Source organism: Paralichthys olivaceus, chromosome 19 (genome assembly GCF_024713975.1).
Source record: "Paralichthys olivaceus isolate ysfri-2021 chromosome 19, ASM2471397v2, whole genome shotgun sequence".
Lineage (NCBI taxonomy): Eukaryota > Metazoa > Chordata > Actinopteri > Pleuronectiformes > Paralichthyidae > Paralichthys > Paralichthys olivaceus.
The window spans coordinates 1,164,424-1,190,944 of NC_091111.1; the positions used below are offsets into that span (position 1 = coordinate 1,164,424).

At 42.5% G+C, this 26,521-nt stretch overlaps 1 protein-coding gene across 1 annotated transcript; it reads right to left on the reverse strand.

Annotated features, from left to right (window-relative positions):
- Nucleotides 1-25,250, reverse strand: meis2b (Meis homeobox 2b). The gene is made up of 13 exons (XM_020091503.2): nt 24,938-25,250; nt 24,426-24,658; nt 23,584-23,725; nt 23,402-23,452; nt 22,825-22,875; nt 22,581-22,727; nt 17,370-17,484; nt 9,228-9,367; nt 6,663-6,739; nt 5,513-5,571; nt 5,239-5,328; nt 4,600-4,696; nt 1-1,163 (listed from the first exon to the last, which is right to left on the reverse strand). The coding sequence occupies exons 1-12, from the start codon at nt 24,947-24,949 to the stop codon at nt 4,638-4,640; spliced, it is 1,176 nt and encodes a 391-aa protein (XP_019947062.1). The 5' UTR covers nt 24,950-25,250; the 3' UTR covers nt 1-1,163; nt 4,600-4,637.
- Between the last annotated feature and the right edge of the window lie 1,271 nt (nt 25,251-26,521).

Genomic DNA, 26,521 nt, shown 5'->3' on the forward strand with positions numbered 1-26,521 from the left:
ACCGCTGTAACATTTTTTTTAATTCTGTATATTTTATGTCAGTCGCACACACACTCTTGCACGCACACACACACACACACACACACACACACACACACACACACACACACACACACACACTGTACAGGCTTTATAGAAACAACAGCAGTGAGTAAAAGCTGCCGCCGCTGCAGACTGGGCTGATTTTGTAGAATTCGGCGCCCGGTCATCCATCATCCCTGTCACCATCAATCCAATAACAGCAGACAACTGCAATCCCGTCCCATATCGAACCAGAGCTGGATACGTGACCTGCTCCAGCAAACCGATGTTGCTGCTTAAACCACCGTGTCTGACGCCAACACACAGAAGCACATTCACATAAACCACGCTGCTGCTGCTGCTTCCTCAGTCAAGTCTTTATTTTGGTTTTAGTGCAGACTTCTTCTCCGTGTTTTGGTGCTATACGAAACTATGTAAAACATTGTCAAAAAATGACCAGAGTCCTCCGCCTGGTCCTGCTCCCTCAGAAAAGTCTTTTCATTTCCAGTTTTTTTAACACACGTGGGATGAGATCAGCAGGGGTGCAGTGCATGGAGAACAGAAACTAAACATTCACATTTTTCTTTTCTCGGCCTCAGTCGGGACTTTTAAAAAAAAAACATGTCAATGAAAGATCACTCTAACTTCTAATGGTCACAAGCGCAAACATGGACAGAAATAAAGAGCACAAATCTATACAGCACAACAGCGAGTCCTCTTATTTTGAAGAGTTATTCCACAGTGTTTTCTCTTCTGGCCTATGGAGGAGAGGATGGTGGGCATGTTTAGGGGCAAAGCTTTACTTAGAAAGGAGGAGAAACACCGTCGTCCTGTGGTTGTAGAAAAATAAATAAATAATTTAAGAGGAGATGGACGAGTGTCACTCGGCTTCTCTGCGCTGCGGAGTCCTCGCTCGTCGCTTTATTTTTCCGTGCAGCAACGAAGCTCCTCGCCTCGCACGAGTCTCTTCACGTTCAAGTCCAAATCTGTGAGGTGAGGCGTTTCCATGGTGATCCTGTATACGCGTGCACCGTGCGGGCTCGGGCAAGGTGAGGTGGGAGTGATCAGGTGGGTGTGACGTGGCGACTGCGGCTGAGCTCCACTGCCAGATGGAGGAAGATCCCTGAGCCAACCATGGAGGCCTGGACACAGAGGGGACAGAAGACAGAGGGTTAGAGGACGCACAAATCCAGGCCTGCCCTCCCACTACCACAGGACAACATCCACACACATATATATATATATATATATATATATATACATAAATTACAGGTGGTTGAAAGAAAAGTGGACCCAGAGTTCAGACATTAAAAGTGAGAATATACTGTATGTCAAATAAGGGCAGCACAGGCTGAACCCTGCTCAGACAGAGCTCCTCCTGTGAGCCCTGATGTGGAACCCTGTCTGTAAAATCCCTCTTGTGTTCTCAAGACCTCCCTCCATATTTAGTGTGGGCCTTTGTGAACCTCAGGTCTACAATCAGTAGAAAAGGTAAAATATCCTTATGAACCCTTATATGTGAATAGAACTCTGAACTCAAGGTCCATATTATCTGTGCAATCACATCTTGCCATCTTCTGTTCAGCTGTCATCAGCTGACTCACTGTAAGAATATCACTTAAAATAGCATCATAATGCAATAATTCTGTTGTTGAGACCATGAAATGCAGTCGGAACCTCCAGAAAAACCTAGAACGTGGGGTTCTTTTTTCAAATCACTTGTTTTAAATGTCAAGAATGAACCTCCACACATTGCAATTTATACATTGCAATTTACATTTTATATTTTTACATTCCTCCTTTATCAGAATAATGTCAGGGAAAATGTGGTTTTGGTCTCGTTGCACTTCCATCATATGGAATTCTGAAATGAACTCTCACATATCCTCTTTGACAAACATGTGAAGCTGAGATATAACATATGGTGGAGCAAGCTGTGCTGTGCAGCAGAGAGGAGAGTAAAATAGTGCCGATTCAGTCATGTATTCCATAATGGCTAAATGTTATGGCTCGGGCTTTATCGTGCATGGAGAAGCCTTGTATGACTCTAAACATGGCCCTCTTCTTTCCTGCAGTCCTGGGGGAGATTTACAGCCGCTGTCAGCATACGCTCTCACCACAGATCAAATTAGGGGAGGCAAAAACACCCAGCTCTACTGAGCTATTACTGTAACTAGTCAATGATCATTCAATGAGAAATAATTAGATTAAACACCCTGAAAAAACATATAGGCAGCGTTAATTCAGACTGAGAGCCTGATGTCTCTGTGCAGATCTACATGTATTTATTTCTTATTTCTTAGATGAAGCATCACTATCTGCTCTTTGAACTTCATTAGCAAAGCTGAGGGAATTATTAGACAGGGAGGAGGGGGTTGTGTTACCGAAAATTGGCCCTGTTGAAAAAAAATGAAGCAAATGCGGCTCCTATTTACATATAAAGAGCTCTATTAATCAAGGTAAGTGTCATTACAGCGAGGCTCATTGAGCAGTGGAGAGTGGGTGTTAAATAAAATTCTCTGTGCTCGGGTGCCTCCGGCAGGCGATACGTCTTGATTTGAGAACTGTCAGCAGTGGTGGGGAGCTGATAGAGGCTGGAGGCGGGGGGGTACAGGGGGTGGGTGGGAGTATTACCCTGATTCTTCATCAGATTGCAGGTGGAGAAGAGATGAAGGAGAAGAAAAATGGAGGAAGAGGATGTTAGAGTGATGGAGAGGAAAAGAGGAGGTGGTGTGAGAGATAAATATGTTGCCCACTCACTGAATTTGTTTAGTCGACCCACACAGACAGATTTACCTCCCACCACCCCAGTGGCTCACAGCTGCCTATAATCTTAAATAAAAACATCTCATATACATATACAGTGTGTTTTAGTGCCCTGGCCCATTTGGAGTTCTGTGGTCTTATTTTAGACATGGCGTCATCTACATAGCTATTGTCCATCATGAACTCCAGAGAATAAAATAAGATAATCCTCGATCTAAATATGCATAATTTATATATTATATAAAATATTATATATATATATTTTTTTTTTAAATATTACAGCAGCAGTGTCAAAAATAGTATCAGTAAGAAATAATGAGTAACATGCAATACATAAGTATAAGAATAATAATACTTAACTTTAAGAATAATAATACTTAAGTGTAAGGAAATATAGAAAATATAAATACATGTAAATGGAATAAAAATTTATATATCCAGTGACAAAAAAGAAAGTAAAATATGTGGTGTGAGAATATGTACAGTGAATGGATTGCACATGAATCACTGTATTGTACAGACAGAATGAATATTGGAGAGTTAATAGACTTAAACTAGAGTTCAAGTGCAGTCCATAATGGGTACATGTAGTTCTACTTGTACAGTGTTACTGCTGAATGTCCACACAATCGGGTTCAGACTTTTCTGGAGGTGGCCTCTCACACATGAAAAACGCAGCAGGAGATTATCCACTCATTTACGTTCACAACAGCAGAGGACTCTCTGGAGCGTTCAGGTGAGGGGTGGTATAGCAGGCAGAGGCAGCATGTAAAGTATTTCATTCTGTTTTTGTTGACAGCACATCGACATCAGTGTATTTGTATTCTGTCTTTTTTTGCATCTGACAAATGTTCGAAATGCCATCAACACCCTGTAGAGGATCTCCCACATTCTCCAGAGTTTTTATTGTGGGGCTGGCCAGATAAACGTCTCATTCGGACATTTGCGTTCTCACATCTCTCATTGAAGCAACATCACAAATTGTGTTTTATTTTCTTAATTTTGTCCACCATGTCTATCAGTGCAGCTGAAATCTGTACAGTTACATGAGCTGAAAATAAATGGTCACATCATAAATTAAAACCCTGTGTGAATTCAGACTTAATTCTGGTGGGGGAATAATAATTATAAATTATAACTATTATAAAAAAAAAATTAACTGTAGAACCTGTCCAGGTTATGCTAAAACTTCCAAAGTCCCAGAGAAAGAGACAGAAAAGAAAAGAGAGGACACAGAGTCCTCAGTGTCTCAGAGTCCTGTGTTATTGAAAAGAAACGATTGAATTTAAATTAAGCTGTTCTAGTCTTATTTAGGCAATTTTAGGATTCTGTGTCTTGCCCACATGCAGACTGGAGGAGCTGGGGGTCGACCAACTGACCCTCAGGTCAGCAGATGAGCCACTCTACCTCCTGAGCCACAACTGCCCAGATAGACTACGCCAGATTTTAGAGCTGTGGAACACTGATGCAGAGAGCGTTGGACATGTTTCCAATTCTTTCTTCAGGCAGACACTTTAAAACAGTTTTAAGTGTATACGCCAATCATTCTAAAAATAACTTTCATGTTCCGAGAGAACTAATGCTCAACATTATGGAGATCATAGTAATTATTATTATTATTATTATTACATTATTATATTAATATAACTATTGAGACTGATTATTACCTTAAAATTGAAGCAGAAAGACAAAAGGAAACTGGGATATTGAAATAATTACTTGAGTGAATCTGCTTCTTTCATTAACATGAGAATGATTGGCTCGGTGAGGAGGGGGAGTACTGAGCAGAGGTACTGAGAAAAGACTACTCACTTCACCCTGTTGTTGAGGCTCGCCTCAGTGGAGTGGTTTTACATGTAGTGCCACTGCCCGTCCATGCCCATGTTCATACCCATGCCACCCATGGGGCCTGCAAACGAAGCGAACAAACACTGTTAAACACCAACAACATGACAGACCACTCAGACAGCACTGCTCTCTGACATCACTGCTGTAGCTTCAGCTCTGATGGTAACACAACCTAAGACCAGCCACACAAAGGTAAAGAAGCAGAAGCACATTCTCTCACTGAAGAGCTCATGTGAATCACAGCCCTCTCATCTGAGTCAAATTGGAACCTGCCATAGGACTAATGCTTTATAATGTTCCATGCAAGAGTAGAATAATCCTAATCAGCATACACAGAACATCCCATGTTACCTCATCATATTGAGTCATTCCTTTTACATTTGCAGGAAATGATGTATTACGTTTGTAGTAGGCAACTGCTATTACGTTTGTGCGATTATTACATTAAAAACAGATTTGTACTACAATTGAGGTTTATTGAGCGTGTGGGCTGTTATTATGTTCCAGCGCTTCTTTCTTGACTGGTTGGAGACTCAGCTAAACAAAAGTAGAAAGTGACGCTGGACATTTTGTCCTTGGTGGTTTGATACATGTAGGTCTTACCTCCAGGTCGGAGACCCATGTGCTGCTGCCCATCAAGAACAAAGCCTCCCATTGGCTGGCCATCTGGACTGTAAGCTGTACCCTGACTCACTGTAAGAGGAGAAACCCGACTGTCAGAGTTCCTTAATAACCAAACATTGTGCACATAAAGTTTCACGCTGCACCTGCACTACAGTATCTGTCCATTTTCTCACACGGTCTCTAGCTCCACAGTATAGAACAGTATAGAAAGAAATATTCAGTACACTGAAGAGTGAATGAAGTGCAGCTTTACCTGCTCTGTTGGACTGGTCAATCATAGGCTGGACTATTCTCCTCCTTGCATTAATAAACCTGGGAAAAAGAAAATGATCATGTTAATTCAGACTTAAGAAAATGAAAAGAAAATTGAAAAGCGTTCACATTTAGTACACATGTACCTCAGCGAAATTGTAAAGTTGGAACCCAGGTATGTGATAAAATTAAGGGTCATTTTATAGCTTTTCATTGGTTTCCCCCTGTAACAGAGGAATTCCAGTGATGGAAGTTACATTCATTCAATAAGGCCATGAGAAATAGTCAAAAGCCTTAAAAAATATTTGGTTGTCTTGTTATTTATTAGTTGTAGACTTAAATCTATGTTGTGTAGATTATGTTAATCAGTTCATTACAAAATTAAGGAAAACAAATATTCTGTCTTCCTTCTTAAATTCAAAAATTATTATTAAATTCTTATTAAAAGTGTGTCTTTGCTCTGTCCTTTGCTCCCCTGCCCCTAACATTATTGTATAAATCTAAAATACACAGCATTTACAAAAACTGTCCATTTTAGCTTTTGAAGAAGTGGAGCCTCACCGTGTCTCCAGGGATCTGACAAATAATCTACTTTATTCCGATTGACATAATGTGGGGTATTAAGAGAAAGTCATATAGCTGGAAAAATCTATTGATCTGGGTTAAGCCATGTAGCCTCAGGCTGTGATGGGGCTAACTGCTTTGCCAATGCTTTGCCAATGATACATCTAGCAGTCAGACAGTACGGTGATTTAGCATGCTTTGATATCTGTGTTGGATTAAGCCTTGCCGATAGACCTGTGAATGTTGGTGGTTATGGAAGTTAGTCTGTTGGAAAGATGAGCTATACAAATAAAATAGCCAGCCATGGATGTATCGATGCCGAACACTAGCCTCACTTTGATCCTTAAGAAAAGGCTTCATCTGATGATCATGAGCCACAGTTCCACAGAGCATATCACACTGAAAACAGCTAAATGAATGTGGTGTCTGTGTGTTTGCATCACAGCCCAGATTGAGATGAAGAGGAAATATGCACTTTGTAGTTAAGTCTGTATGTTTTTTTAAACTGTGTATGAATGTGTGGCTGGATCTGATCTTGAGAACAGTCACGTGTTATGTGACAATGCAGATATTCAGATCTGACTTACCAGTTGTTCACTTGAAGGATGGTGAGGCCTGTGTCTTGTGCTAGCTGCTTTTTCTGTTCCTCTGAGGGGTACGGGTGCTGTGGGCCACACAAAAATGCCACAATAAATAAATACAAGAGATAAATGTTGATGTTTGCATTAATTTAGAGGTCTCCACATGTATGATGACAGGAATCCTCCCACTCAGGAGGTGCTTGTCCCTTCCAGGAGCAGTATTTCCTGCAAGTGAGTTAACAGGTCAACTCTGGAAAATGGAAGCTAACCACAGTTGTGGCCCCAAACACTACAGGCTGAGAGCGCGTGGCATTGTGTGACAGTATTTGACATTGGTTGACAAACGATCGGGTGGGATATAAAAAGGCACAATGGTGGCTATTGTTTTGGGCCCCGATATGGCCAGGCCCCCTGTCACCTACAACCCCTCCCCACCTTGCTCCATCCCTGTCCCTGTCCTGGTCCCTCCGCTTACTCTGTGTATGAGACAGTGGGAGGGGGTGGCAGATGGCAGACAGAGGTGACCTGTACACTGAGAGCAGGGTCGTGCGCCAGTCCCCATTCTACTGCTGTCAGATCAGCGGCCGCCTCCTGTGGTCATCAGTGAAGGATGAGCTTCCAAGCACTTCATTCTTAGAGTCACACACACACACACACACACACACACACACACACACACACACACACACACACACACACGCCTCACTATAAGCGATCCTCCCAGCTCTGTGAAGCCAGACGTGAACTAAACAGAATCGGGTCCGGACTTTATCTGGTGGCTTCCTTGGACACATTGACATTGGTTCACTCTAGGAATCAAGGTTCACTCTTCAGGAATCTGTTGAGGCAAGGGGTGTGGAGCAGGCGGAGGCAGGATGCAATGTATTAATTCTGCTGCAGAGATCAGGTGTTTTTGTTTACAACACATAGACACCTTCATTGGCCTTTATTACCAAAAGCTCTCTTAACATCCTGCCAGTGTCTATATGTATGGCACTGCTTTTTCATTTTTTTATCTTTCTTTAAGAAACACACCCACTCGCTCATGGTGAATTCTGAGGACTATCTCCTGCTGTGTTCTCACATGGGCGCATTCGAACATTGTGCTTATAAGCGGGCTGGTCGGAAAAACTATTGGCCATTAGCAGCTATTTATATGATTGGACAGAGACCATAATGTTCCTTCAAGGAATAAGAGGACCATGTTGAGCCACTGTATTGTCGACAAATGTATTGATATGTAAACTAAAACAAAAAAAGGAATTGGGATAAATGCACTCTTTTGGAATGAAAAACTTTGTTGGGAACAAGCGGTACATAGTTTAGTTTTTCTTATTGGATTTTGGCATATTTGTATATAATTAAGGCATCATAGATGCACAAGAATCAACAAGTAATCAAAAGTTATATCTCCACAGAGAGAACAATCAAAGTCCAGCTCACTCTGTCAGGATACTTGTGACCTTTAGTGGATTCCAGGTTTACTCCCCAAACTTCAGTCTTTCAGTGTGGCTAAATGCAGGGTTGCATGGAAACCAACAGTTGCGACCAGGCTAATGGGCCAATAATGAATAATATAATGAATTGAAACCTTTCACAGCTGCTTTCTTTGTAGCTTCCTCAGAAGGGGATGTTTTAAGGGGTTTTCAGAATAGATGACAAAAGCATGAGGCTACAGCTAGCTGTGGACTCACCCCCGCCCCCAACTACACACACACACAGCCCACTGCGGGCCTCACACTGAAATGTCTGACAAAACATAATCCCGCTCCTTTCACACCCTCAACGCCCGATGAATGCCTGATCGCATGGGTGTTGCAACAGGCCTTTCAGAGGCCAAAGTCCCCATACACACTTTTCATAGGTACATCCTGCCATGGCAAACACTTGTGCAGAACAAATTAAGCCTGAAAGGGGATGAGGAACAGCGAGGGGATAATTCAATTATCCTCCTTTTTTATCTGGAAAATCTAAAGGTGGCCTTTGGAAAGGAAGGAATTACCCCAAGTACAGGACCTGTGTGGGCCTTTTACAAACCAAACAACTCAGTGGATATACGACATCTAAGAGCAGCAGAGAAAACGGAGGAAGAAGCAGTGGTGGTATCTTTTGGACCTTGGATAAAAGGTAAAGCTCTCCTCATAGGGACTTTCTCTCCCCCTTGTATTGAGCTCCAACACGCCGCGGCTGCTTCTGAATGGAATGCTTCTGATGTTGATTTCGGTACAAACGCTGTACAAACCCGAGACTGGTATTTCAGAAAGGACCTATACAGTTCATCTTTCCTTTGGTCTCTTACAATGGAACAAAGACAAACTTAGTTCCAAGTTGCTTAGGGGGAATTTAGCCTGAGCTCATTCTTGGCCGCAAGGGCATCATTTCAAACAACTGTTGCCTGATGGAGGGCCTTGGGTTAGACAACATCCATGTCTATCATTGAGGTGAAATCGGTGTTGAGTTATTGTTAGAGAGAAGATGACAAATCCTGTGTTTTGAATCTATAAAAAGCTACAGCTGGATTTGGCTTGAGTGGAAAAGGAACTCATCAGGATCCAGAATAGATTCCCTTACCGTAAGGTGCTGGAAGAGCCACGCTCTCATAATGTTTGTGGCCACTTTAGGGAAAATGCCTCGTTTCTTCTGCCTCTTCTTGTCCTGGTCATCCTCATCTCCTGTGCCCGGTGATGCCAGGCTGTTGTCGAGGCCGTCTCCTGCGATCAGAGACAAGAGAAGTCACGTTACGAGAAAGAATTAATTTGGCCCTGTCGCCTTCATCCTCCTCCGCAAAATTGTGCTGTGAAAAGGCAGACGGAGGAAAATTGCATTCCTCCGTGGCACGGCACCACAAGATTTTTCCTCTCACCTCTGCTTGACTCCCTGGCCACTGGATAATGAAGAGGAGTTTGTAGTGTGGAAGCTCAATAAAAGCAAGAGCTATTAATTCAATCTGAGCCACGCGTTTGACATGAGGTAATGACTGCAGGAGCTGTGTGCCTGTCATGAAATAATGAACGTTCAAACTGCAGTCAGACTCACTGCTATGTAGGCAACTCTTATTTATATGTGACCTCTGTTTGAGATAAGACTAATGATTTCCTTATACATAAAGGGGGGAAAACAACAACAAAAGTACAGCCTTTGAATGGAGTAGAAACCCAGGAACATCAAACCCAATGTTGTTTGAAGTTGGAAGCAAGATATTCGCTTGGGGTACTGAAGCAGAATGAGGGGGGTGTGGGTGGGTGAGTCTGTAGGACATGAAGCCATCACCCTTGTGTTCTCACGTGTTCACTGACCGACCCTCTCCCACCCCCACCCTCAAGACAGCGTCTGTGTTGGATTGTCTGCGGCGCTGCATCATGCCGGGCCCTGGATCCTGCCATTAGTAGCATCCCTGTTTGATTTCAGCAGGAAGCAGGCATGGATCGAGCCATAAGGCTTCCTTTAAGCTGAGATTTCCGCCCCTGCTAGCTAACTCTCTCCATCTCGCAACACAAGGGGCGCACCACTCCCTCTCCCTCTCTGCCATTAATTGTGCATCAGCCGAGATGATTTACTTTTAACAGTGGTGGTTATTTTTCTTGCCCTCGGGGCAGAGAAGCCTTGAAAGCCTGCCTGGAGGGCATGTGAATAATGCATCTGAGAGACTCCTCCCCCGAGGCGGGACAGGAACCCTACTTTTCTTAAGATTTGCCCTAGCATGTCTTTTTGTTTTTAGAGATGCATCAATCAAGCACGCCTATATGAGCCATATTCATACATGAATATTTCAGCTAATGAATATTGACATTAAAAAGGATGTGATCTAGGGTCGGGGCTGTGGGGGTTGTGGGAGTTTTGACTGATGGTGTCCAGCTCTGAGATACAGAGTACGGATTTCACACTGCCCCTGCCCTCCACCTCTTTCACAGCTTGTTGGTTAAGTTACGTCTTTCAGAGCGCAGGTTCCCTCAGGTGCTGCTGGGGGTGAGAGCGAGTCTTTTTTAAAAAAATAAAATCATCTAATTCCGCACTGTCTAGCAGTACCATACTTTTATTTTATATTCTGAATCATCTTGTTCCAGCTTTTCATTGCTTTACTTACAACCGCTACAGGAAGTGGAGGGTTTGAGCACAACGAGTTAAAGTGTTCCCAGACATCTGAATAATTCCTTCCAATCTATCGTCAGTCAGTCTTATGATGGATATATATATATATATATCCTTCTATCACAAGCAATTTCTGTTCATCATGTACACTATCTGTACACCGCCCACATCAATGTAATATATTGCAACAAAAGACAACAAAAAACAAAATGGCAGTTCAGTCTGAGGCTTTTTGCAAAATGAACACAGAAAAGTTAAAGGACATTTGATCTTTTTTCTAATATATTCTTCAAGACCTGCTTGATGTAACTGATCAGAATGGTGTTGAAGAAGAAAAGAAGTTCATTCAGCATAGCTATAATTGCATATATCAAAGAGAGGACGCAATAATAAATAGTGTGCTAATGATGGCTTGAGTGTTACTGTAGTGTGATTCATCATCAGACCATAAAGCTATACTGTGTGCAAAGAAAGAAAGAAAGAAAGAAAGAAAGACGTGAGCGGCCTAATTATATCTAAGGAATAGAATATATCTAAGGAAGGCATGTTGTTCTCCATCTCTACCCCCCACCCTCGACACCCCACCCTAGTCCACCTCCTCTCCTCATCCCTCTTTCTTCTGCTCCAGAGAGAGAGCCGCAGGGCACATCCTACGCTACACTAATCGCTTCTGACTGTTCCCCGGCAACTCGGCCAATCTAACCAGTGTGTGACGGTGCAGTCTCAAAGTCATACACCCATGCAAGTCTCTCATGCCCCCTTCACCTCCGCCCGCTCTTCTCTCTCCACATCCCCCTCCCCTGCTCCACCCTGCCTGCCAGTGTCTGCACGCAGGACACTGGAGGGGGTGTGTGTGGTGGAGGGTGGGGAGGTGGGTATTACCGCAGGGATGGCTAGAATATTGCCCCGGGGCTAAGAAGAAAAACACACACAAAAAACAGCACCCTGAGATATGAAGAGAAGTGGTCCTGTCCTTTCTCCCCTCCACCTCTGCTGCTCTTATACACTCTGTTCAGCTCTGTTCTTAAAATCCTCTTCTCTGGTAAGACTCTGCCAACCCTCTCACTTAATGGCTTTTCTCTTTTCTGCTCTGCTCCCTGCCACAATTAAAACATTCAGAATCAACCAGAGAAATCTCCATCTGAATTCACATTTTCCTCAGTTAGCTGCTGATGAATAAATTCAGACAGATTTTATGGTGGGCATGAGGTTAGTTCTGTAACATTCCAACTCTAAAAGCTTAGCCTGTAACTCTCTACAATCTCTTACTGACAAATAATAGTTCTGTCTCCTCTATGACCATTGTTTTTGTTTCTGTTTCTTCATTTTTTTATCTCATAAATGCTTATTGATGTACTTTTTGTTTTCCAATTAATTTAGCACAAATTCAATTTGTTTATGATCCTGTATTATGTCTTGCTCTTTGCTGAAGGTGGTGTGTGAGTTTAAATGGATTAGAAATTGGTGGATTAATGTGAGATGTATTTGCAATTTGATGTGTACAATGTCATTGTATAAGATGCATGCAAACTGTTGTGCATCAACATGTGACTAAGTTATTAAAGATAAAATAAAGAGATATTCATTATAAGTATTCAAAGCCTGCCTGCAGTCAGATCATTTAAACTGAGTCTAAGAAGATACTTATGCGTTTGAATAGAGTTTGTGAAGCAACTTTTCTTGAAATGAATAAAAAGTTTGATATACATGTATTTATGACTACAGTGGCACTCAGCTAGTAATAGAAAGGGCTCAGCAATAGAAAACTATGATTTGGAAAGATGTCTAAAAGTTTGCAGTGTAAATTTGCACTTGCATTGGATTCTTTTTCATCAGCAAAATGCTTCATCTTCTTTTTTGTTTTAATTATAGTTTAATAACACCGTAGACAAAACAGTAAGATCTGGACGTTTAAAACTATATTTCCAAATGCACTTCTATTTTCTCATTAGTCTCCTCTGTCTGTGGACCAGTGGCTGTTACGCTGGGCCAGGCAGTCAGCGGATGACGTGTCCATAAGACAAAGTGCAAAGCGTCTGGCAGAACTGATTGCCGCACCCCCAGCTGCATCAGTGATGCAAAGCCGTCGCAGTCTGCTTAATGAGCTCAGAGGGGCCCTGATCCATCATCAGTGACACCTTTTGGCTCCTCCCCTTATTAGACATGATACATACTAAATGCAGTGCTCTGGAAGGCTTCCAAAACAAAGGGAATCCTCTGTGTGAGGGGGCGAACATGATGATTAGAAGCTGTCAATGGGGAAATGCAACTGTTTAAAGCTTAATATAAGTGTCTGTTTGTGTGTGAATAATATTTTTATGCACGTTGGAAAATAAAACATAGTTCTTCACTTAAATCTGAACTTTGTTTATGGTGCTAACAGCACTGAAAATAGGTAAAAACAACATATCTATCCAAAACATTGTCCATTCATCTGCTTTGTTACTATAGTTTTGTACTATGGACAAAGGGATGATCTGGAACTGGACCGATAAATAATTGTGCACGTCATCTGGTGCCATTTAAAAATCAGACTTTATTTAGAAGTGTAGGCCACAAGTTAAAAGTAACACCTAAACAGCAGTATCAGGATTGTTTTTGTTGTAGTGTGTGTGACCACCAAATGATCACAAGCCTTTTTCAGACACAACCTCAGAGTAAAATCCAAACAATTGGGTCCGGAGTTTACCCAGAGTTTACCCAGAGTTTGCCTCCCACACACGGCCAACGCAGCGGGAGGTTTTCTGCACAGACGCGTTCACAACATCATCAGAATGATCCAGGTGAGAGGTGGAGCAGTCTGGTGCAGCAGACAGAGGCAGGAAGTGACAGATTAACTCTGCTGTGTGGATCATGCAATTTTGTTTACAGGACCCCAACACTGTCGTCAGCTCTTATCACCACAAACTCTCTTGACATCTTTGTCGGTGTCTTCTACATGTGTGTCTTTTACAACCAAATGGATGCAAAGAGTGGTGCAAGAACTTTGCAGCGGCTTTAATTCCCTTGAACAGGCAGACATTTTATTGTCTCTATTTCTTTACTAGGAAGCAGCTGAAATTAATCTATTAACAGTAAGGTGTAAATGTTGTTTTCCAAATGTCATTTTACGTTGTGAGCAGTTTGGATAAAATTCAGTTCACCTAAATTATGCTGGGGTCGGAATTTAGTTCGAAAACTAAAACAAAAGTAATGTGTGAAAAATATGCTTTTTGTTATTGGGGGAAATTACCATTTAATAATAAAATATGCATTTCTTGATAAAAAAAATATGATTTCTTGACATCTTCTTTTCTCTGAGACCGAACGCAACAATGTGCTCTACACAGCCAGCACTGATTTCCTTTTCCCCGTCTTCTCCCTCCCTTTTTCAAACATTTCTGAGATCGACAGCATGACAGATGCTATAGCAACATGAGCCTGCGCTCTATGTGATGCTGTGATGTCATTGGCATGTCAGCACCTACACTGAGCCTCATTCCTGAACCCGCACTGCAGCCTCGGGATGTGACAAAAAAAATGCAACACATCCTGCTCCTCACATTCCATTTCTACACACCAGTGTTCAGGATCTTTCAGGAGTCATTCCCATTGCCTTTTGTTTTATATTTGGCCCTTTGTGATGGACATTTCAAGCCTTCCCCTCGTCCTCCCCCAGACCCCTTCCAAACATTCCTGGGAGAGCTCAGCCCCTGTAGCTGTGGTCACCAGCAGTCACCCTGGGGGTTGAGCTATCAAAGACAAACCTCTCTGCATATCACACAGCTTACAAGGCAACTACCAGAACCCGAGAGCTCACGGGGGAGTAGGCAGCCATGAGTCAAACCACCAGCCACACACTAGGTGGGTCATCTAGCTGTGGTTAGCCTGGGCTGGAAGCCACAGCACCACTATTTTACTGCTCTCAAATGACAGTGGATTTAAAAAGGTTTCCTCAGACCATAGAGGCATGACGAATTCAACATACTACCGCAAAATCTTACATTTTAAACTTTCATAATCGTTCTGCCAAAGGAATATTTGGAGCAGTGCATGATTCTTAATTATTATTTATTTTAAAACTGGTAATTCAGTTTGATCCCTGAACATTTGTTATAGCACAAGGCTACAGACTGTGACTGTTACCTAACTTGCTATTCCTACAATGATTTGGTCCAGGGCATCACTGTTGGATGTGGTAAACTCCCAGTCCCGTCTTTACTTAACATGCCTTGCTACATACCAGGCACACTACTTCCAGTACTGCCAATGAACGGTGCAATCTGGTGCAACATCTGTGTAATTAATTTCATTGCTGACTTGGAGCATGAGAATTTGACTAAAACCACAGTCTTCACCAAGTGTTTCAGTCAGAAAAAGAATAAAACATTATCCTGACCATCAGTCCAGCGTAACTGTTTTCACGACCTCCAGAAGATGTCCAGCTTTTGCTTTTCTCACATGAACATCACAGAGAAGACTCTCTGCTCTGACTCGTTCTTAACAACAATGAAATCAGGTGAGGTGTGGAGCAGCAGGCAGAGGCAGCAGGCAGAGGCAGCATGCAGCGGGTTAATGCTGCTGCAGAGATCACATGTTTTTGTTTACAGCACATCAATACCAGCTCTCTTGATTTCTTCGTAAATGTCTTCTACATGTATGGCATCCTGAGATATTTGTGTATTTTTTTTCATGCTGCTGTTTCACATCCTCTCCGTCTGACATTCTGTTGACATTCTGCAGACTTATTACTAAGGGGCTGACCACAGAAATTCTAAACAAAAACTCAATCGTACAAAGCAGTTAATGAGAACATCAGATATCCTGGAAAAAGCAAACACTGCTGGGGGGCATCCAGGAAGCAATCAGGATTTCTGCAACAGGTTTTAGGTCTGGTAGATGATTCAAAAAGTATGAAGTCAGTGCATCTGTGCAAAGTGACAAGGGACACAAACCTAACAAGCTAGTGCTAAAAGTGAATGTTCAGGCCATCAATTTGTTTTCTGTAAACACTGATGCACTATGGGTAGTGAGTAGATGTGATGTTTCAAGATTGAATCACTAAAATATGCTCACATGAGTGTACCCCATTGAATTGGGTGACCATCCAGTTCTGAACCCATCATAAATGTCAAGATATCTGTAAACCAACATGATTGCATCTCTGTGTATCTACCTGCTCCAAATGAGATTAGCATGATATGCCTGTGACTGTCCTTTTAGGTTGTGAGTTTGACTTTACCCCAGCATGAGAATAGGGTGGAAACAAGGCAGTGAGGCCCGGGGAGAAGCAGCAGGAAGCATGCAGCAGATCCTGGTGCAGCAACCAAAGCTCTGATCATTCTGCCCTCTTCTCTCCTTTTGTTCCTCATACATAAAGTGCTCTGTCCTTACATCCCTACAGGGGGCATTCTGCACCCCCATCCTCTATGCATTCTCTCCCAGGTCAAAAGGGCATGGACCTTGGGTTTTCCCCCCACTGTTGTTTAAAAAAAGCCTAAAGGAAAGAAGCTAGTCAAACTTTAGTCTTTCTTGGCTTCAACATAGACTTCTGGACCAAATTTAAAATTTGCAAAGTATACATCACAATCTGAGTGTTTGTTAGGTGAAGCTGAGAAGCTAAGATGAGTTTGAAAAGCAGATCCAGAGCACTCGGTCTGTTTCTGATAGTCTCTTAATCTCTTGTCTTGCAAAGCATCCTCCTATTGTTCTCGTCAATGCTTTGCTCATTGATGCCTGATGGGCAGAGGGTGGAAAGTTGCTTTAAAGTCCATTCTATTTTTACTACGGCCAAAGGGGAGAAAAACAAAAACAAGCCATAAAACCCTTATAGCCTCCAATTAGCACATCAGAAATCACATTAAGTGCAGGAACACCAGGACAACACAAGAAGGAGCAGGGCTGGAAAGCAGGAGAGGAAAAAGAGAATACTGAGCTGCCACTGAGTGCGCACATTGACTGTAAAAAGAAAATTTGTGCACGAGTGATTTTCTTACTTGAAGTCAAAAGTTGGATCCTTAACATCTGTGTAATTAAAAAAAATAAAGAGGCATCCATGCACAAATCAGCATAGCTATTAAAAATAAATGTTGGATACATACTATAAAGAGTATCTTTTATATTTGTCTGACTATATAAATACAATCTTGCAATCTTTGCTTTCTGTTAACAACTTTCATTGACAAAAATTTAAACAGTCTTTCAACAGCTGCTCTGCACTTGGTCAGGACAAAATTCATTTTCTGAGCACCATGTGCATTGTTAAATATGTAGTCCAACCCCAAGTTGCTCAAACTCTTAAATAAGGTAAGAACATGGCAGAGTCTCTGAGAGTGTCTCTGACTACTTCAGCCCTACTCCCCAGCCTGAGCCAAGTCTATGTAAATCTTTCAAAATAGAATTTAAAAAATGCTAAGTAATATCCTTATTGCTCAAACAGAAGGTACTATTTTGGGAATATTTTCTTTATGTGAAGCAGTCCCCACTACAAGCAGTCCAAAACTCGTGTTTATGTGTTTAGATCAGTGAAGACAAGATGAAGATGATTCCCCAGCAGCCAGGCCACCAGGCAGCAGGGCTCAGAGAGAGGTCACAGGAAAGTCAAAGCTTTGATATGGAAGAGGACACAGGACAGGAGGCTCTTACCGAGTTCACTTGTGTTGTCTCCACTCTGGGAGACGTGTCCCCCGCTGGACGGTCCCGGGGTGCCCACGGAGGGCGTGGAGTGGGCGTCATCCAGGTCTCTCCAGGATGCTGGATTCTGTGAGGTCAGGGAGAGGTCCACACACCAGGGGACAGGAGATAAGAAAACAGAGGAGAGAAGAGAGGAAAGGGGAGAAATAGATGAGGAAGGTCCAGTAAGTCCAGTATGAGGTCCATAGCAGTTTTCCAAAGACACAAAGAAAGCAGCATTGCATGATTAGCATAGTAAAGCAGGAACTAGGTTGAGAAGAGCAACATTACCATTCTTTTCAACAGGGACGTTTCAATCTAGTTGCAGAAAGAGTTCAGAGGTTTACAGTTTAGCAGCCCTGCAGCATGTGGACCCTCCTGTATCTGTGCTGTGTCTGTGACCAGTGTCGGGGAGGAAGCCTGTATTTATCAGGCTGACTGGGCTGGCCACTCAGACTGTTGTAAGCCCAAAGCAAACAGCAGATCTCCCTCTTCAGCCTCTTGGCGTCAGCTGTTTGCCGGATGGTGATCAGATGAAGAGCTCGGCAGATGACAACAAGAAGTGTGGGGACAAAGGCGCAGCGTGAATGAGGCCTCTCACCGATGGCCCCTCTTTTCTTATCCAGCCACACAATAATTACAACTCTCATTACACACAGCTACTCAAAGAGGTGCCATGTGTTTGTATGTTTATCAGGCAAATGAAGGTCTTACTTCCTCACAGCCCATCTGTTCAAACCCAGTAAATAGGAATGTACATGTACATGTACCTGATGACGTTTCTAAAAAGCGACGGATGGAAAAATAAAAAAAAAACAAAACAAAACACATATCTCGGGATGAAAAAGGGAAGCCATACACGTAGGAAACACTGACGGAGATGTTTGCTTTTGCTGATAAGGGCCGACACTAGTGTCGATGCGCTGTAAACAAAACACGTGATCTCTGCAGCGGAACTAATACTGAGGATTTGTTGTTGTGAATCCATGGGAGAAGAGAATGCTATGTTGTTCATGTGTGAAAGAAAACCTCTAGAGGAAGTCCAAACCCAATTCTCTGAGTTCCTCTGCTTACTTACAGCAGTGAACCGTCAACATATGCACAAGCTCTGAGTTTTTATGGCACAGATTGTAAAGAAAAGGGTGTTTGTTCAGCACTATCAGGTCAAACTGGGCTTCATTACATTCAATTATTAATCTGCCAGTTGTAGTACTGTAAAAAAGACAAAATTGTCCTACAGACTTGTAACTCACCAAGGTTTGAAACTAAATCATACAGGAAGATTATCTGACTATGAAAATATAAATTACCGGAGCTCAACAGAGAAAATTCTCAAACTGGGATTTTTATTAGCAATAAGTAGTATGACGCCTCACAGTCTGAGGATTCACCCATACTAATATGTTTTTATTTAAAAATGCATCAACTCTGCCTGACGTCCACACTGGTCAGATATTTCAGAGCCGCTAAAAAAGTTTGTAATGGGACAGGCTCCATTTTAGTTTAAAAAATGCCACTAAAAAGCCCACAACACAGTAGGGTCAACTCATTTCTGCTGCTGGATCACAAGTGGGCACAATCATGTTGTCAGCGGGCACACAACTCGCCATACAAGTGGATGCCACTCTCACTTGACACAAAATGGCTACCACCATTAGGTGGACAATTCACAAAACAAAAGTTATTACATCTACCTAACACACGACACTAGCACAGCTGACCAACACAAGAGTGAGTGCAACAGCCACAAACCAAAAGGGTTACAAGTAACCCTAACCCTAACCACCTACAAAGTTGCTGCCATTAACAAACAGCTAATCACAAAGACCCCACACTGCTACGGTCATGACGTAGCTTTGGCTGATTTGTCAGGCTCCAATCACATGACCCCCATCTGGAAGAAAACAACCGGTTCGCCTCAGCTACCAATGTGGAATGCAACATGGACAACTGCTTCTATGAGCTCACATGCTGCTTTCAGGTCTGGTACATGATGAACATTGTGAAAAGGCAGTTCTAAGGAAGCCATTACCATCACATCAACTGATGGCCTCACACACACACACACACACACACACACACACACACACACTGTTAGGAACAAGGAGAAAGCATTAACACAATATTTAGATTAAATTTCCTGCCAAAATATTTAACAAATTATCTTTTGGCACTGAAAGAGCCGAGAAGTTTCTCGTATTTTCTGCAACATGTTTCTGGTATTAGACGAACATTTGTCATACCTGTGAGTTTCTATGTATATTTCTGTGGTACTTATCTTTTATTTTATGATTGAGGGAACTGAAATATCCTGTATCCTTTATGTCCATATATGTCCGTTATGTTATCTACCTACAAATTCCACAAACATCTTTCTGTCTGTCTGTACGTGGATTGCATGTCTCACAATCGGGGGGGGTGGGGGGGGGGGGCACCTGATAAGACCCCCCTCCTCTTAATCCTGTTGGTTGAGAAACAGCAGACTGAGAGGGACTGAAGCTCAACAGCAAACACAACACTAGCAGCTGCACTCTGGAGAGAATCATCATCATACTTTGAGAACTACTGATCAGCTGACATTTGCTAGAGTAAATGACACGCATGTTTTTGTAGCTGCCCCTCACCAGTAACCACAGTATGTCTGTTTTAGCCTGGAAACCAATTTAACATTAGCAAGTCATAGGAACTGCTCTGAGATATCTAAGGATTCATGCGGGTTGATGTAAGTTGATACTTAGTGTGAATGGTGACAGTATATATGACTATAGTAATACTAATAATTTACAGTTTTCATTCTTTTTCCATACTGTTTTAAATCACCAACTACCTCCACATACATCAAACCTTTTAAAGGTTCAAATGTCATAATGTTCAGCTTGCCAAGAAAATTCCTGCTTACATACAACTTTTTTTAGATATTCAGTTTTTCCTGCAATTTTGGGATTTTATGAAAGGTGTCAATCTTCAAACAAGGATGTGTTGACATTATCATGAACTTTGTAGTGTGATATCACATTCCTGTGATCTTTGTGGAGTAACATCATCCCCTATGAGGGTCGACTGATATCTTCCCCCTCAGTTACCCAGTATGAGGGCTGATTTTCTAAATGCCCAGGGTGTCTCACTGAGTAACGACACCATTGCCATCCAGGACCACAGTGATGAAGAAGTCAACCATCACTTTGACGTCCTGACCGTGAAACCCACCTATTGACCCACAAGCTGGAGGTGGTGGAGATCACTCTGGACCAGTGTGGCCCATAAATTGGCAGCCTGGTCTACAGTAGAGCATGGAATGATCCTGCTAACATGCTGTGAGGAATCCAAGACAAGCAGTCCACAGTGTGGTACAACCCAAGTGTTGTCTTCACTGACAAGGAGCAGCTGCAAAAACAATGGCCCTGTACACACCTGGTATTAACATGTGGTTTTTGTGATCTGATCACAAGTGGACAGCTCTAATTACAGATGTGAACGCACTCCGATTGTATAGTGATCCTCTTTGAGCAGTGGGAACTCAAATCTGTCCTCGGTTACATGAAGGACCTCCTACTCAGCTGACGTCCTCTGGCCCGCTGCACTATGAATCAAACAGATGTTTTCTCTTCTTGTGAATGATCACCACATAATGATTGAAACTGTCATTAAATTGGTCAAATCTCTCTTCACATCTGAATGAGATTCATTTTGACTCTCCTGACTCGTCTCTCTACCTCTCTTTCGCTCGCTTGCGCAGACACACACACACACACACACACACACACACACATAGACTCATCTGTATACTCAGACTGGCTCAAACCAACACTGTTAGGTCTTAACTAACACAATTGACATACGTGTTAATTTGCATGTAGAGCAGGGAAGTGGTAACAGGAGACACATTAAGTGCGCATTTTAATGAAAGGTGTGAACACACGTACTTAATGCTGGCCACCTGTGATCGGATCTCTCAGGACGGATGTTAATACTGGGAGTGTACAGGGCCGATGTATACAGGGTACTGCAGTGACTTCAGCCAAGCCCCCAACATTCTGAGCTATGTTGGCACCAAGGAGACATTACACCAAGGAGACATTACACCAAGGAGACGGTTCACTGGTGTATAGCAGTTTACCTTCCCACCCAGCCTTGTTCCCAAAATCCAGTGCCTCTTCACGTTGGGAGGATGCACTGCACCTCTGCCGCTTTGCCAAGGACCAGTGTTTGTGGGCATGTCTGGCAATGGCAAACATGGGGCTGACAACTGCAGAGATGACCTAAGCTGCCATTGTAGATTAACAAGTTTGCAGTATGTCAATTTTATAAAGAAGCAGCCATGGAGATGGCTGTCAAACACAAGACTCATGTGGACACCGGGCTGGCCCAAAGTGAGAAGTTCCTCCAGAAATTCGGCAGGAAGGAGACAAATAAAAGAATCCTGCTGTGTGGAGGGGTAGATGTGAACTGGGGGAAAATCCAGGTGAAGATATAAATGGAATTGTACAAAAAAAGAGAGAAAGCTACATATGCAAGGAGCAGCGTGGGTGCTCAAGGTTTATGTCTCTCTCTCTCTCTTTGCTCCAAATGATATTAAATTTTTTATTGCAAATAAAAAAAATAATAAAAAAGTTACAATATGATTTAAACAATAAATATCCTCTCTCCACATTGTGGAGATTTTCCTCAGCATGAATGACAGACTCACCATCAAACCACAGCAGCCTTCAGCCAAAGACATCACAAAACTCAACAACCTGCTTTATAGGTTTAATCTGTGAAATACTGAAGGAATCAGACTCTAACACCCTGTCAGTAAAAAAAGAGAGCATGGGCTGCTGATGTTTTGTCTTCAATGGTTCATGAACTCTCATAAGGCAGCTATGTCCTCTTGTGTCTCCAGTCGCTGTGCATATATTGATAAATTGTGAGAAATGTCACTATTCTAAATTCTTGCTCTATTTTTACCTGAATCATTTTTGACAAATGGATGGGGAAAGGTTTCTGGCATTTAATTTTAAATGAAAATTTAAAAAAATAATAATTCTATGTAACATGTTATTTTTTGTCCTTATGTTAAATTATTATTATTAAGACCCTCATGAAATTGAACTTGTGTGTGTGTGTGTAATCACAGTAAACGCGGCTCTAGAAGAGGATCTGCGCAAGGCTGCGCTTCTCTGTGGACTCGGTGGTTTGACTCACATGATCTGCGAGGTTGGTCGAGGACCCTGAGAGGTCGTCGAAGTCCGACTTGCACACATCTCGCTCCTCGATGACCAGGTCGATGGGCATTTTGCCTTTCAGACAGCTGATGTACCGGTGGCAGAAGTTGTCACAGAGCTCGTGAACCTGCGTTATTGAGAATGTCGTTGAGTTTGAGCCCCAGAAAGAACAGATGTGATCGGTGTCGTTAAAGGACTGAGGTCACCAGAGAGAACGTTTTTACCTTCTCTAATTCCAGGAGGTGAAATCGAAGGACTTGAATCGCTTGAATCATCTGAAAATAGAACACTTAGAAATCAGTCGCAGAAAAGGGTCTCGGCTTTATTATGGAAAGTGTCTTGACATAATGTATGTTACGATTTGGCGCTAAACAAATAGTAGCAATGGTAAATGTGTGTATTTATATAGAGTCTTGATGACCACTCAAAGCGCTTTACAGTTCAGTTTGCCATTCACACACACAATCATACAGTGCATCTATTAGCAGCGCTTTTTGTTCTATGAGGGGCAATTCAGGGTTCAGCATCTTGCCCAAGGACACTTCGGCATGCAGATGGGGAAGAACTGGAGGACGACCGCTCTACCCCTCAGACACAGCCGTGTGTTAAGTACAGACTGAAGCTGATTTGAATGGGGTTGGATTTAATTGAATTAAATTGATAATGGAACGGGGCATGGTTGAGACGGTCGTTATAAAGACGGTTTGTGTTTTACCAATATATTTTTTTCCCTTGATAACAAAAACCAATGCGTCCTGAATTGCCGCTGCGCGCACAAAACACAGAGTAGGACGCGCTCACCAAGTTATCCAGCTCCGGGTTGGACGAAAATAAAGGTTTCTCTGCGCGGATCTGAACAGAGAGAAGAAGTGGTGCTTTAGTTTAAATCAGTTTGTATTCCACAGAATAAATCACAACCCTTTCACTCCAACACTGCTGGAGTCTGGGTCGTTACAGCCCTGACCCACTGAGCGCGCTCCTACCTGTTTGGCAAACACGGCGATGTCTTCGTTGAAGGAGTCGGAGGAGCAGACGTCTCCCCCGGCCACCCCGGGTTCTCTGGGCGTGCAGGTCGCCAGCTCACACTTCTCGAACACCAGAGCCAGCAGAGGGAAGAGAGGGTGTCTGCAACACAGCGGAGAGCGGCCCGGTGGATTACGGTCAGTGTTGGGCCTGGACACAAACTACAGCACCGGTGGATAACATTTCATATGAAGCACAGCGACTTCATCAACAAAAATATAGGAAAAGAAAAAAATCCCTTGGAACTGTCGCAAATATTAACGTGATCCCCCTTAATTAAATTACATCATTGCGCGTCCAGTGTTGCATTAGCAACACAACAAAATAAATCAAATTGGAAATGCATGGAAAATGATGGCCTATAATTCCACATTTCCACGGTCAGAATGAATTGTTAATTATAAAGTAAAAGGAACAATTATACGAAATTTATATTAAATGTTTTTTCTTTCCCTCTTTTCTTCACAGATGAAATTAAATGCGTTGTGTGCCTATTAAATAATATCAACAACAGGCTATATCACAGTTATCACCATCAACAGCAAAAACAACAACACATAATAATAGTAATAATAATAATCATTATTATTATTATTATTGTACGAAACACACACATTTGTAAATATATACATATATAATATTTGATACGGCCCATTAATACATTGTTTGATATTTAATAGTTGATATACGGTATCTATTTCTTTTGTTTATGAATTGTGTGTATTTACTCTTGCACAATTCAATTGTTAAACTGATTATTGTTTTTGTAAGTGATGTTATCGGGCTGCTATAAATTCCACACCCGTAGATCTGGTCCTTGTCTCTCTTCAGTGCGTCGTTGACGGCGCTGCCCATGCTGCTGGGCATGATGTTGTGCGGTGCGTGGGCTCCGTAGTGCTGGGTCGGGTGCGGGGGCGGCCCGTGGTTCAGGTGGTGGACCTGGGGCAGGGGCCGGGGGGCGTGCGGGTCTCCATACATGGAGGTGGGGACGCCGACTCCGTCCATCGCGCCACCGTAATGAGCCAGCTCATCGTACTGGGGTGAAAGTTGCAGATGACATTTAGACATGAACAGGTGGCGGGAAACAAACGTCTCCTCAGTAATAAACAGGAGCCGACCGTGGGTTGAGCCGCCAACAGTATCAAGAGCATTCTTACGTTTACTGGATTCACCAAAGGCATCAAAGCTAGATCCCACACGGACACAGTTCCATACATGTTTTTATTTTACAGTGTTTATGCTACTTAATATTAAAGTGTAAATCGTTCTCAGAAATCTGAGAATTCAAAATAAATCGAAATGAAAGAGACCTACCCTCTGCGCCATCTCCGCGCTCGACTTCCAGCAAGTTAGGTGATGATGAGAAGTGAAGTTGATCAACTGAAGTCTGTTAAATCCAAGAGGGATTATAATCCGGTCCTATTGTGAGGCTGGAGCAAATCAATGCAAACGGGATGTAAGAAGGGTCCTCGCGCTCGAGAGCCTAAACGCGCACTGTTGACTGACTTCCTTCAGCGAGGGGATCAGTGGTAATCTGCCTCGTGTGAGTGTGGGATGTCAGTAACGCTGTGCGTGCTCTCACTGCGTCCTCGTGTCCATGTCTGTGCGCGCCGACACGCTCACTGTTCGCAGGGCTGCAGCGGAGACACTTATAGGAGCTGCGGGACGCGCTGATGACGGAGGGTGGAGTGTGTGTGTGTGTGTGGGTGTGTGTGTGTGTGTGTGTGTGTTGGGGTGGGGGGGTCATCAGCCCATGCCTGCTGACACGTTACTGTGGTTTTTTTTGTCATTACTTAAAAGACAAACACAAACCCTTCTGCCTCCGTTTCTCCTTTCGAGAAACATGGATCATTTCTGCATGTAAAAAACCGCATGGGTTAATTTAATTGTAGAAATTGTAGTTTTTAAATGGAGGCAGGTCACATGTTTGAATTTTCAATGGCTCTATATCAGTTGGCCTGTGAACAGGATCTCAGCCCACCTCCTGACTCCTTTAACTTTTCAACTTAGTTAGTGTTGAGTCAATGTGCAGAAAAACAAATACATGAATATTTTGAACCTTTCTGCATTTGAAAGAGAGATACTTTTTTATATTAAAATTTGACTTTTGAATTATAAAACATCCAGTTAAATTTCATCTGGCTTTAGCGTTCATACGGAATCCAGTCATTTTCAATTTGAGTTAATATTAGTTATTACAGTTAAACTAAATCTGTCAATGGTAAGATTTCAGCATGGAAGTTAGCTCAGTCACTCCTAAACACCTTCTCTGAGATATTAGTAAACTTCCTATGCCTTATTTTAGCTCAGAGGAAAGGAAGTTTGTGTGTGTGTGTGTGTGTGTGTGTGTGTGTGTGTGTGTGTGTGTGTGTGTGTGTGTGTGAGTGAGTTGAGCTGGCAGTGCTCCACATGACGTTCCCCACAGTTTGATACTTGTTTATTTAGAGGCTGCAAAGAAACTCAAAGGCTTCCAAGGTGAAAAGCTTCAAAAGCTAATGATTAATGACTATGCATATATTCATACTATATATGTGTGTGTGTGTGTGTGTTTATTTACAGTAATTGCTGCTTTTGCATGCTGTGACAGTCACTGTCTGAAGTCAGTGTACCCTGGAAATATGTTAGCAAACATTCCTCTTGTCTTCCTGCCTGAATGCTGGATGGTGTGTATTGTGTGATGTTCTATCAGTGAAGTGCATGTACGATGTCTGTCTGAGAAGTTGCTGACAAACCAGATGAAGATGACATTATTTTAAACAGTGCTTGAATTTGAAAAGAAAATCAATATAATATGATAATTAAGGCCCCTGTATATAGTGTGCAGACCTACATTTGCAAACAAACAGACAAAAGTCTGTGTGTTTTATTAGTTTATTAGTTATGGTGATTCTTCAGTGA

What these genes read in the sequence shown, in the direction of transcription:
- meis2b (XM_020091503.2), bottom strand. An exon ending in TCGCCGTGTTTGCCAAACAG is followed by an intron (nt 23,453 to 23,583) that starts GTAGGAGCGCGC and finishes CTCTCTGTTCAG; the next exon opens with ATCCGCGCAGAGAAACCTTT. An exon ending in ACCTCCTGGAATTAGAGAAG is followed by an intron (nt 22,728 to 22,824) that starts GTAAAAACGTTC and finishes TCAATAACGCAG; the next exon opens with GTTCACGAGCTCTGTGACAA.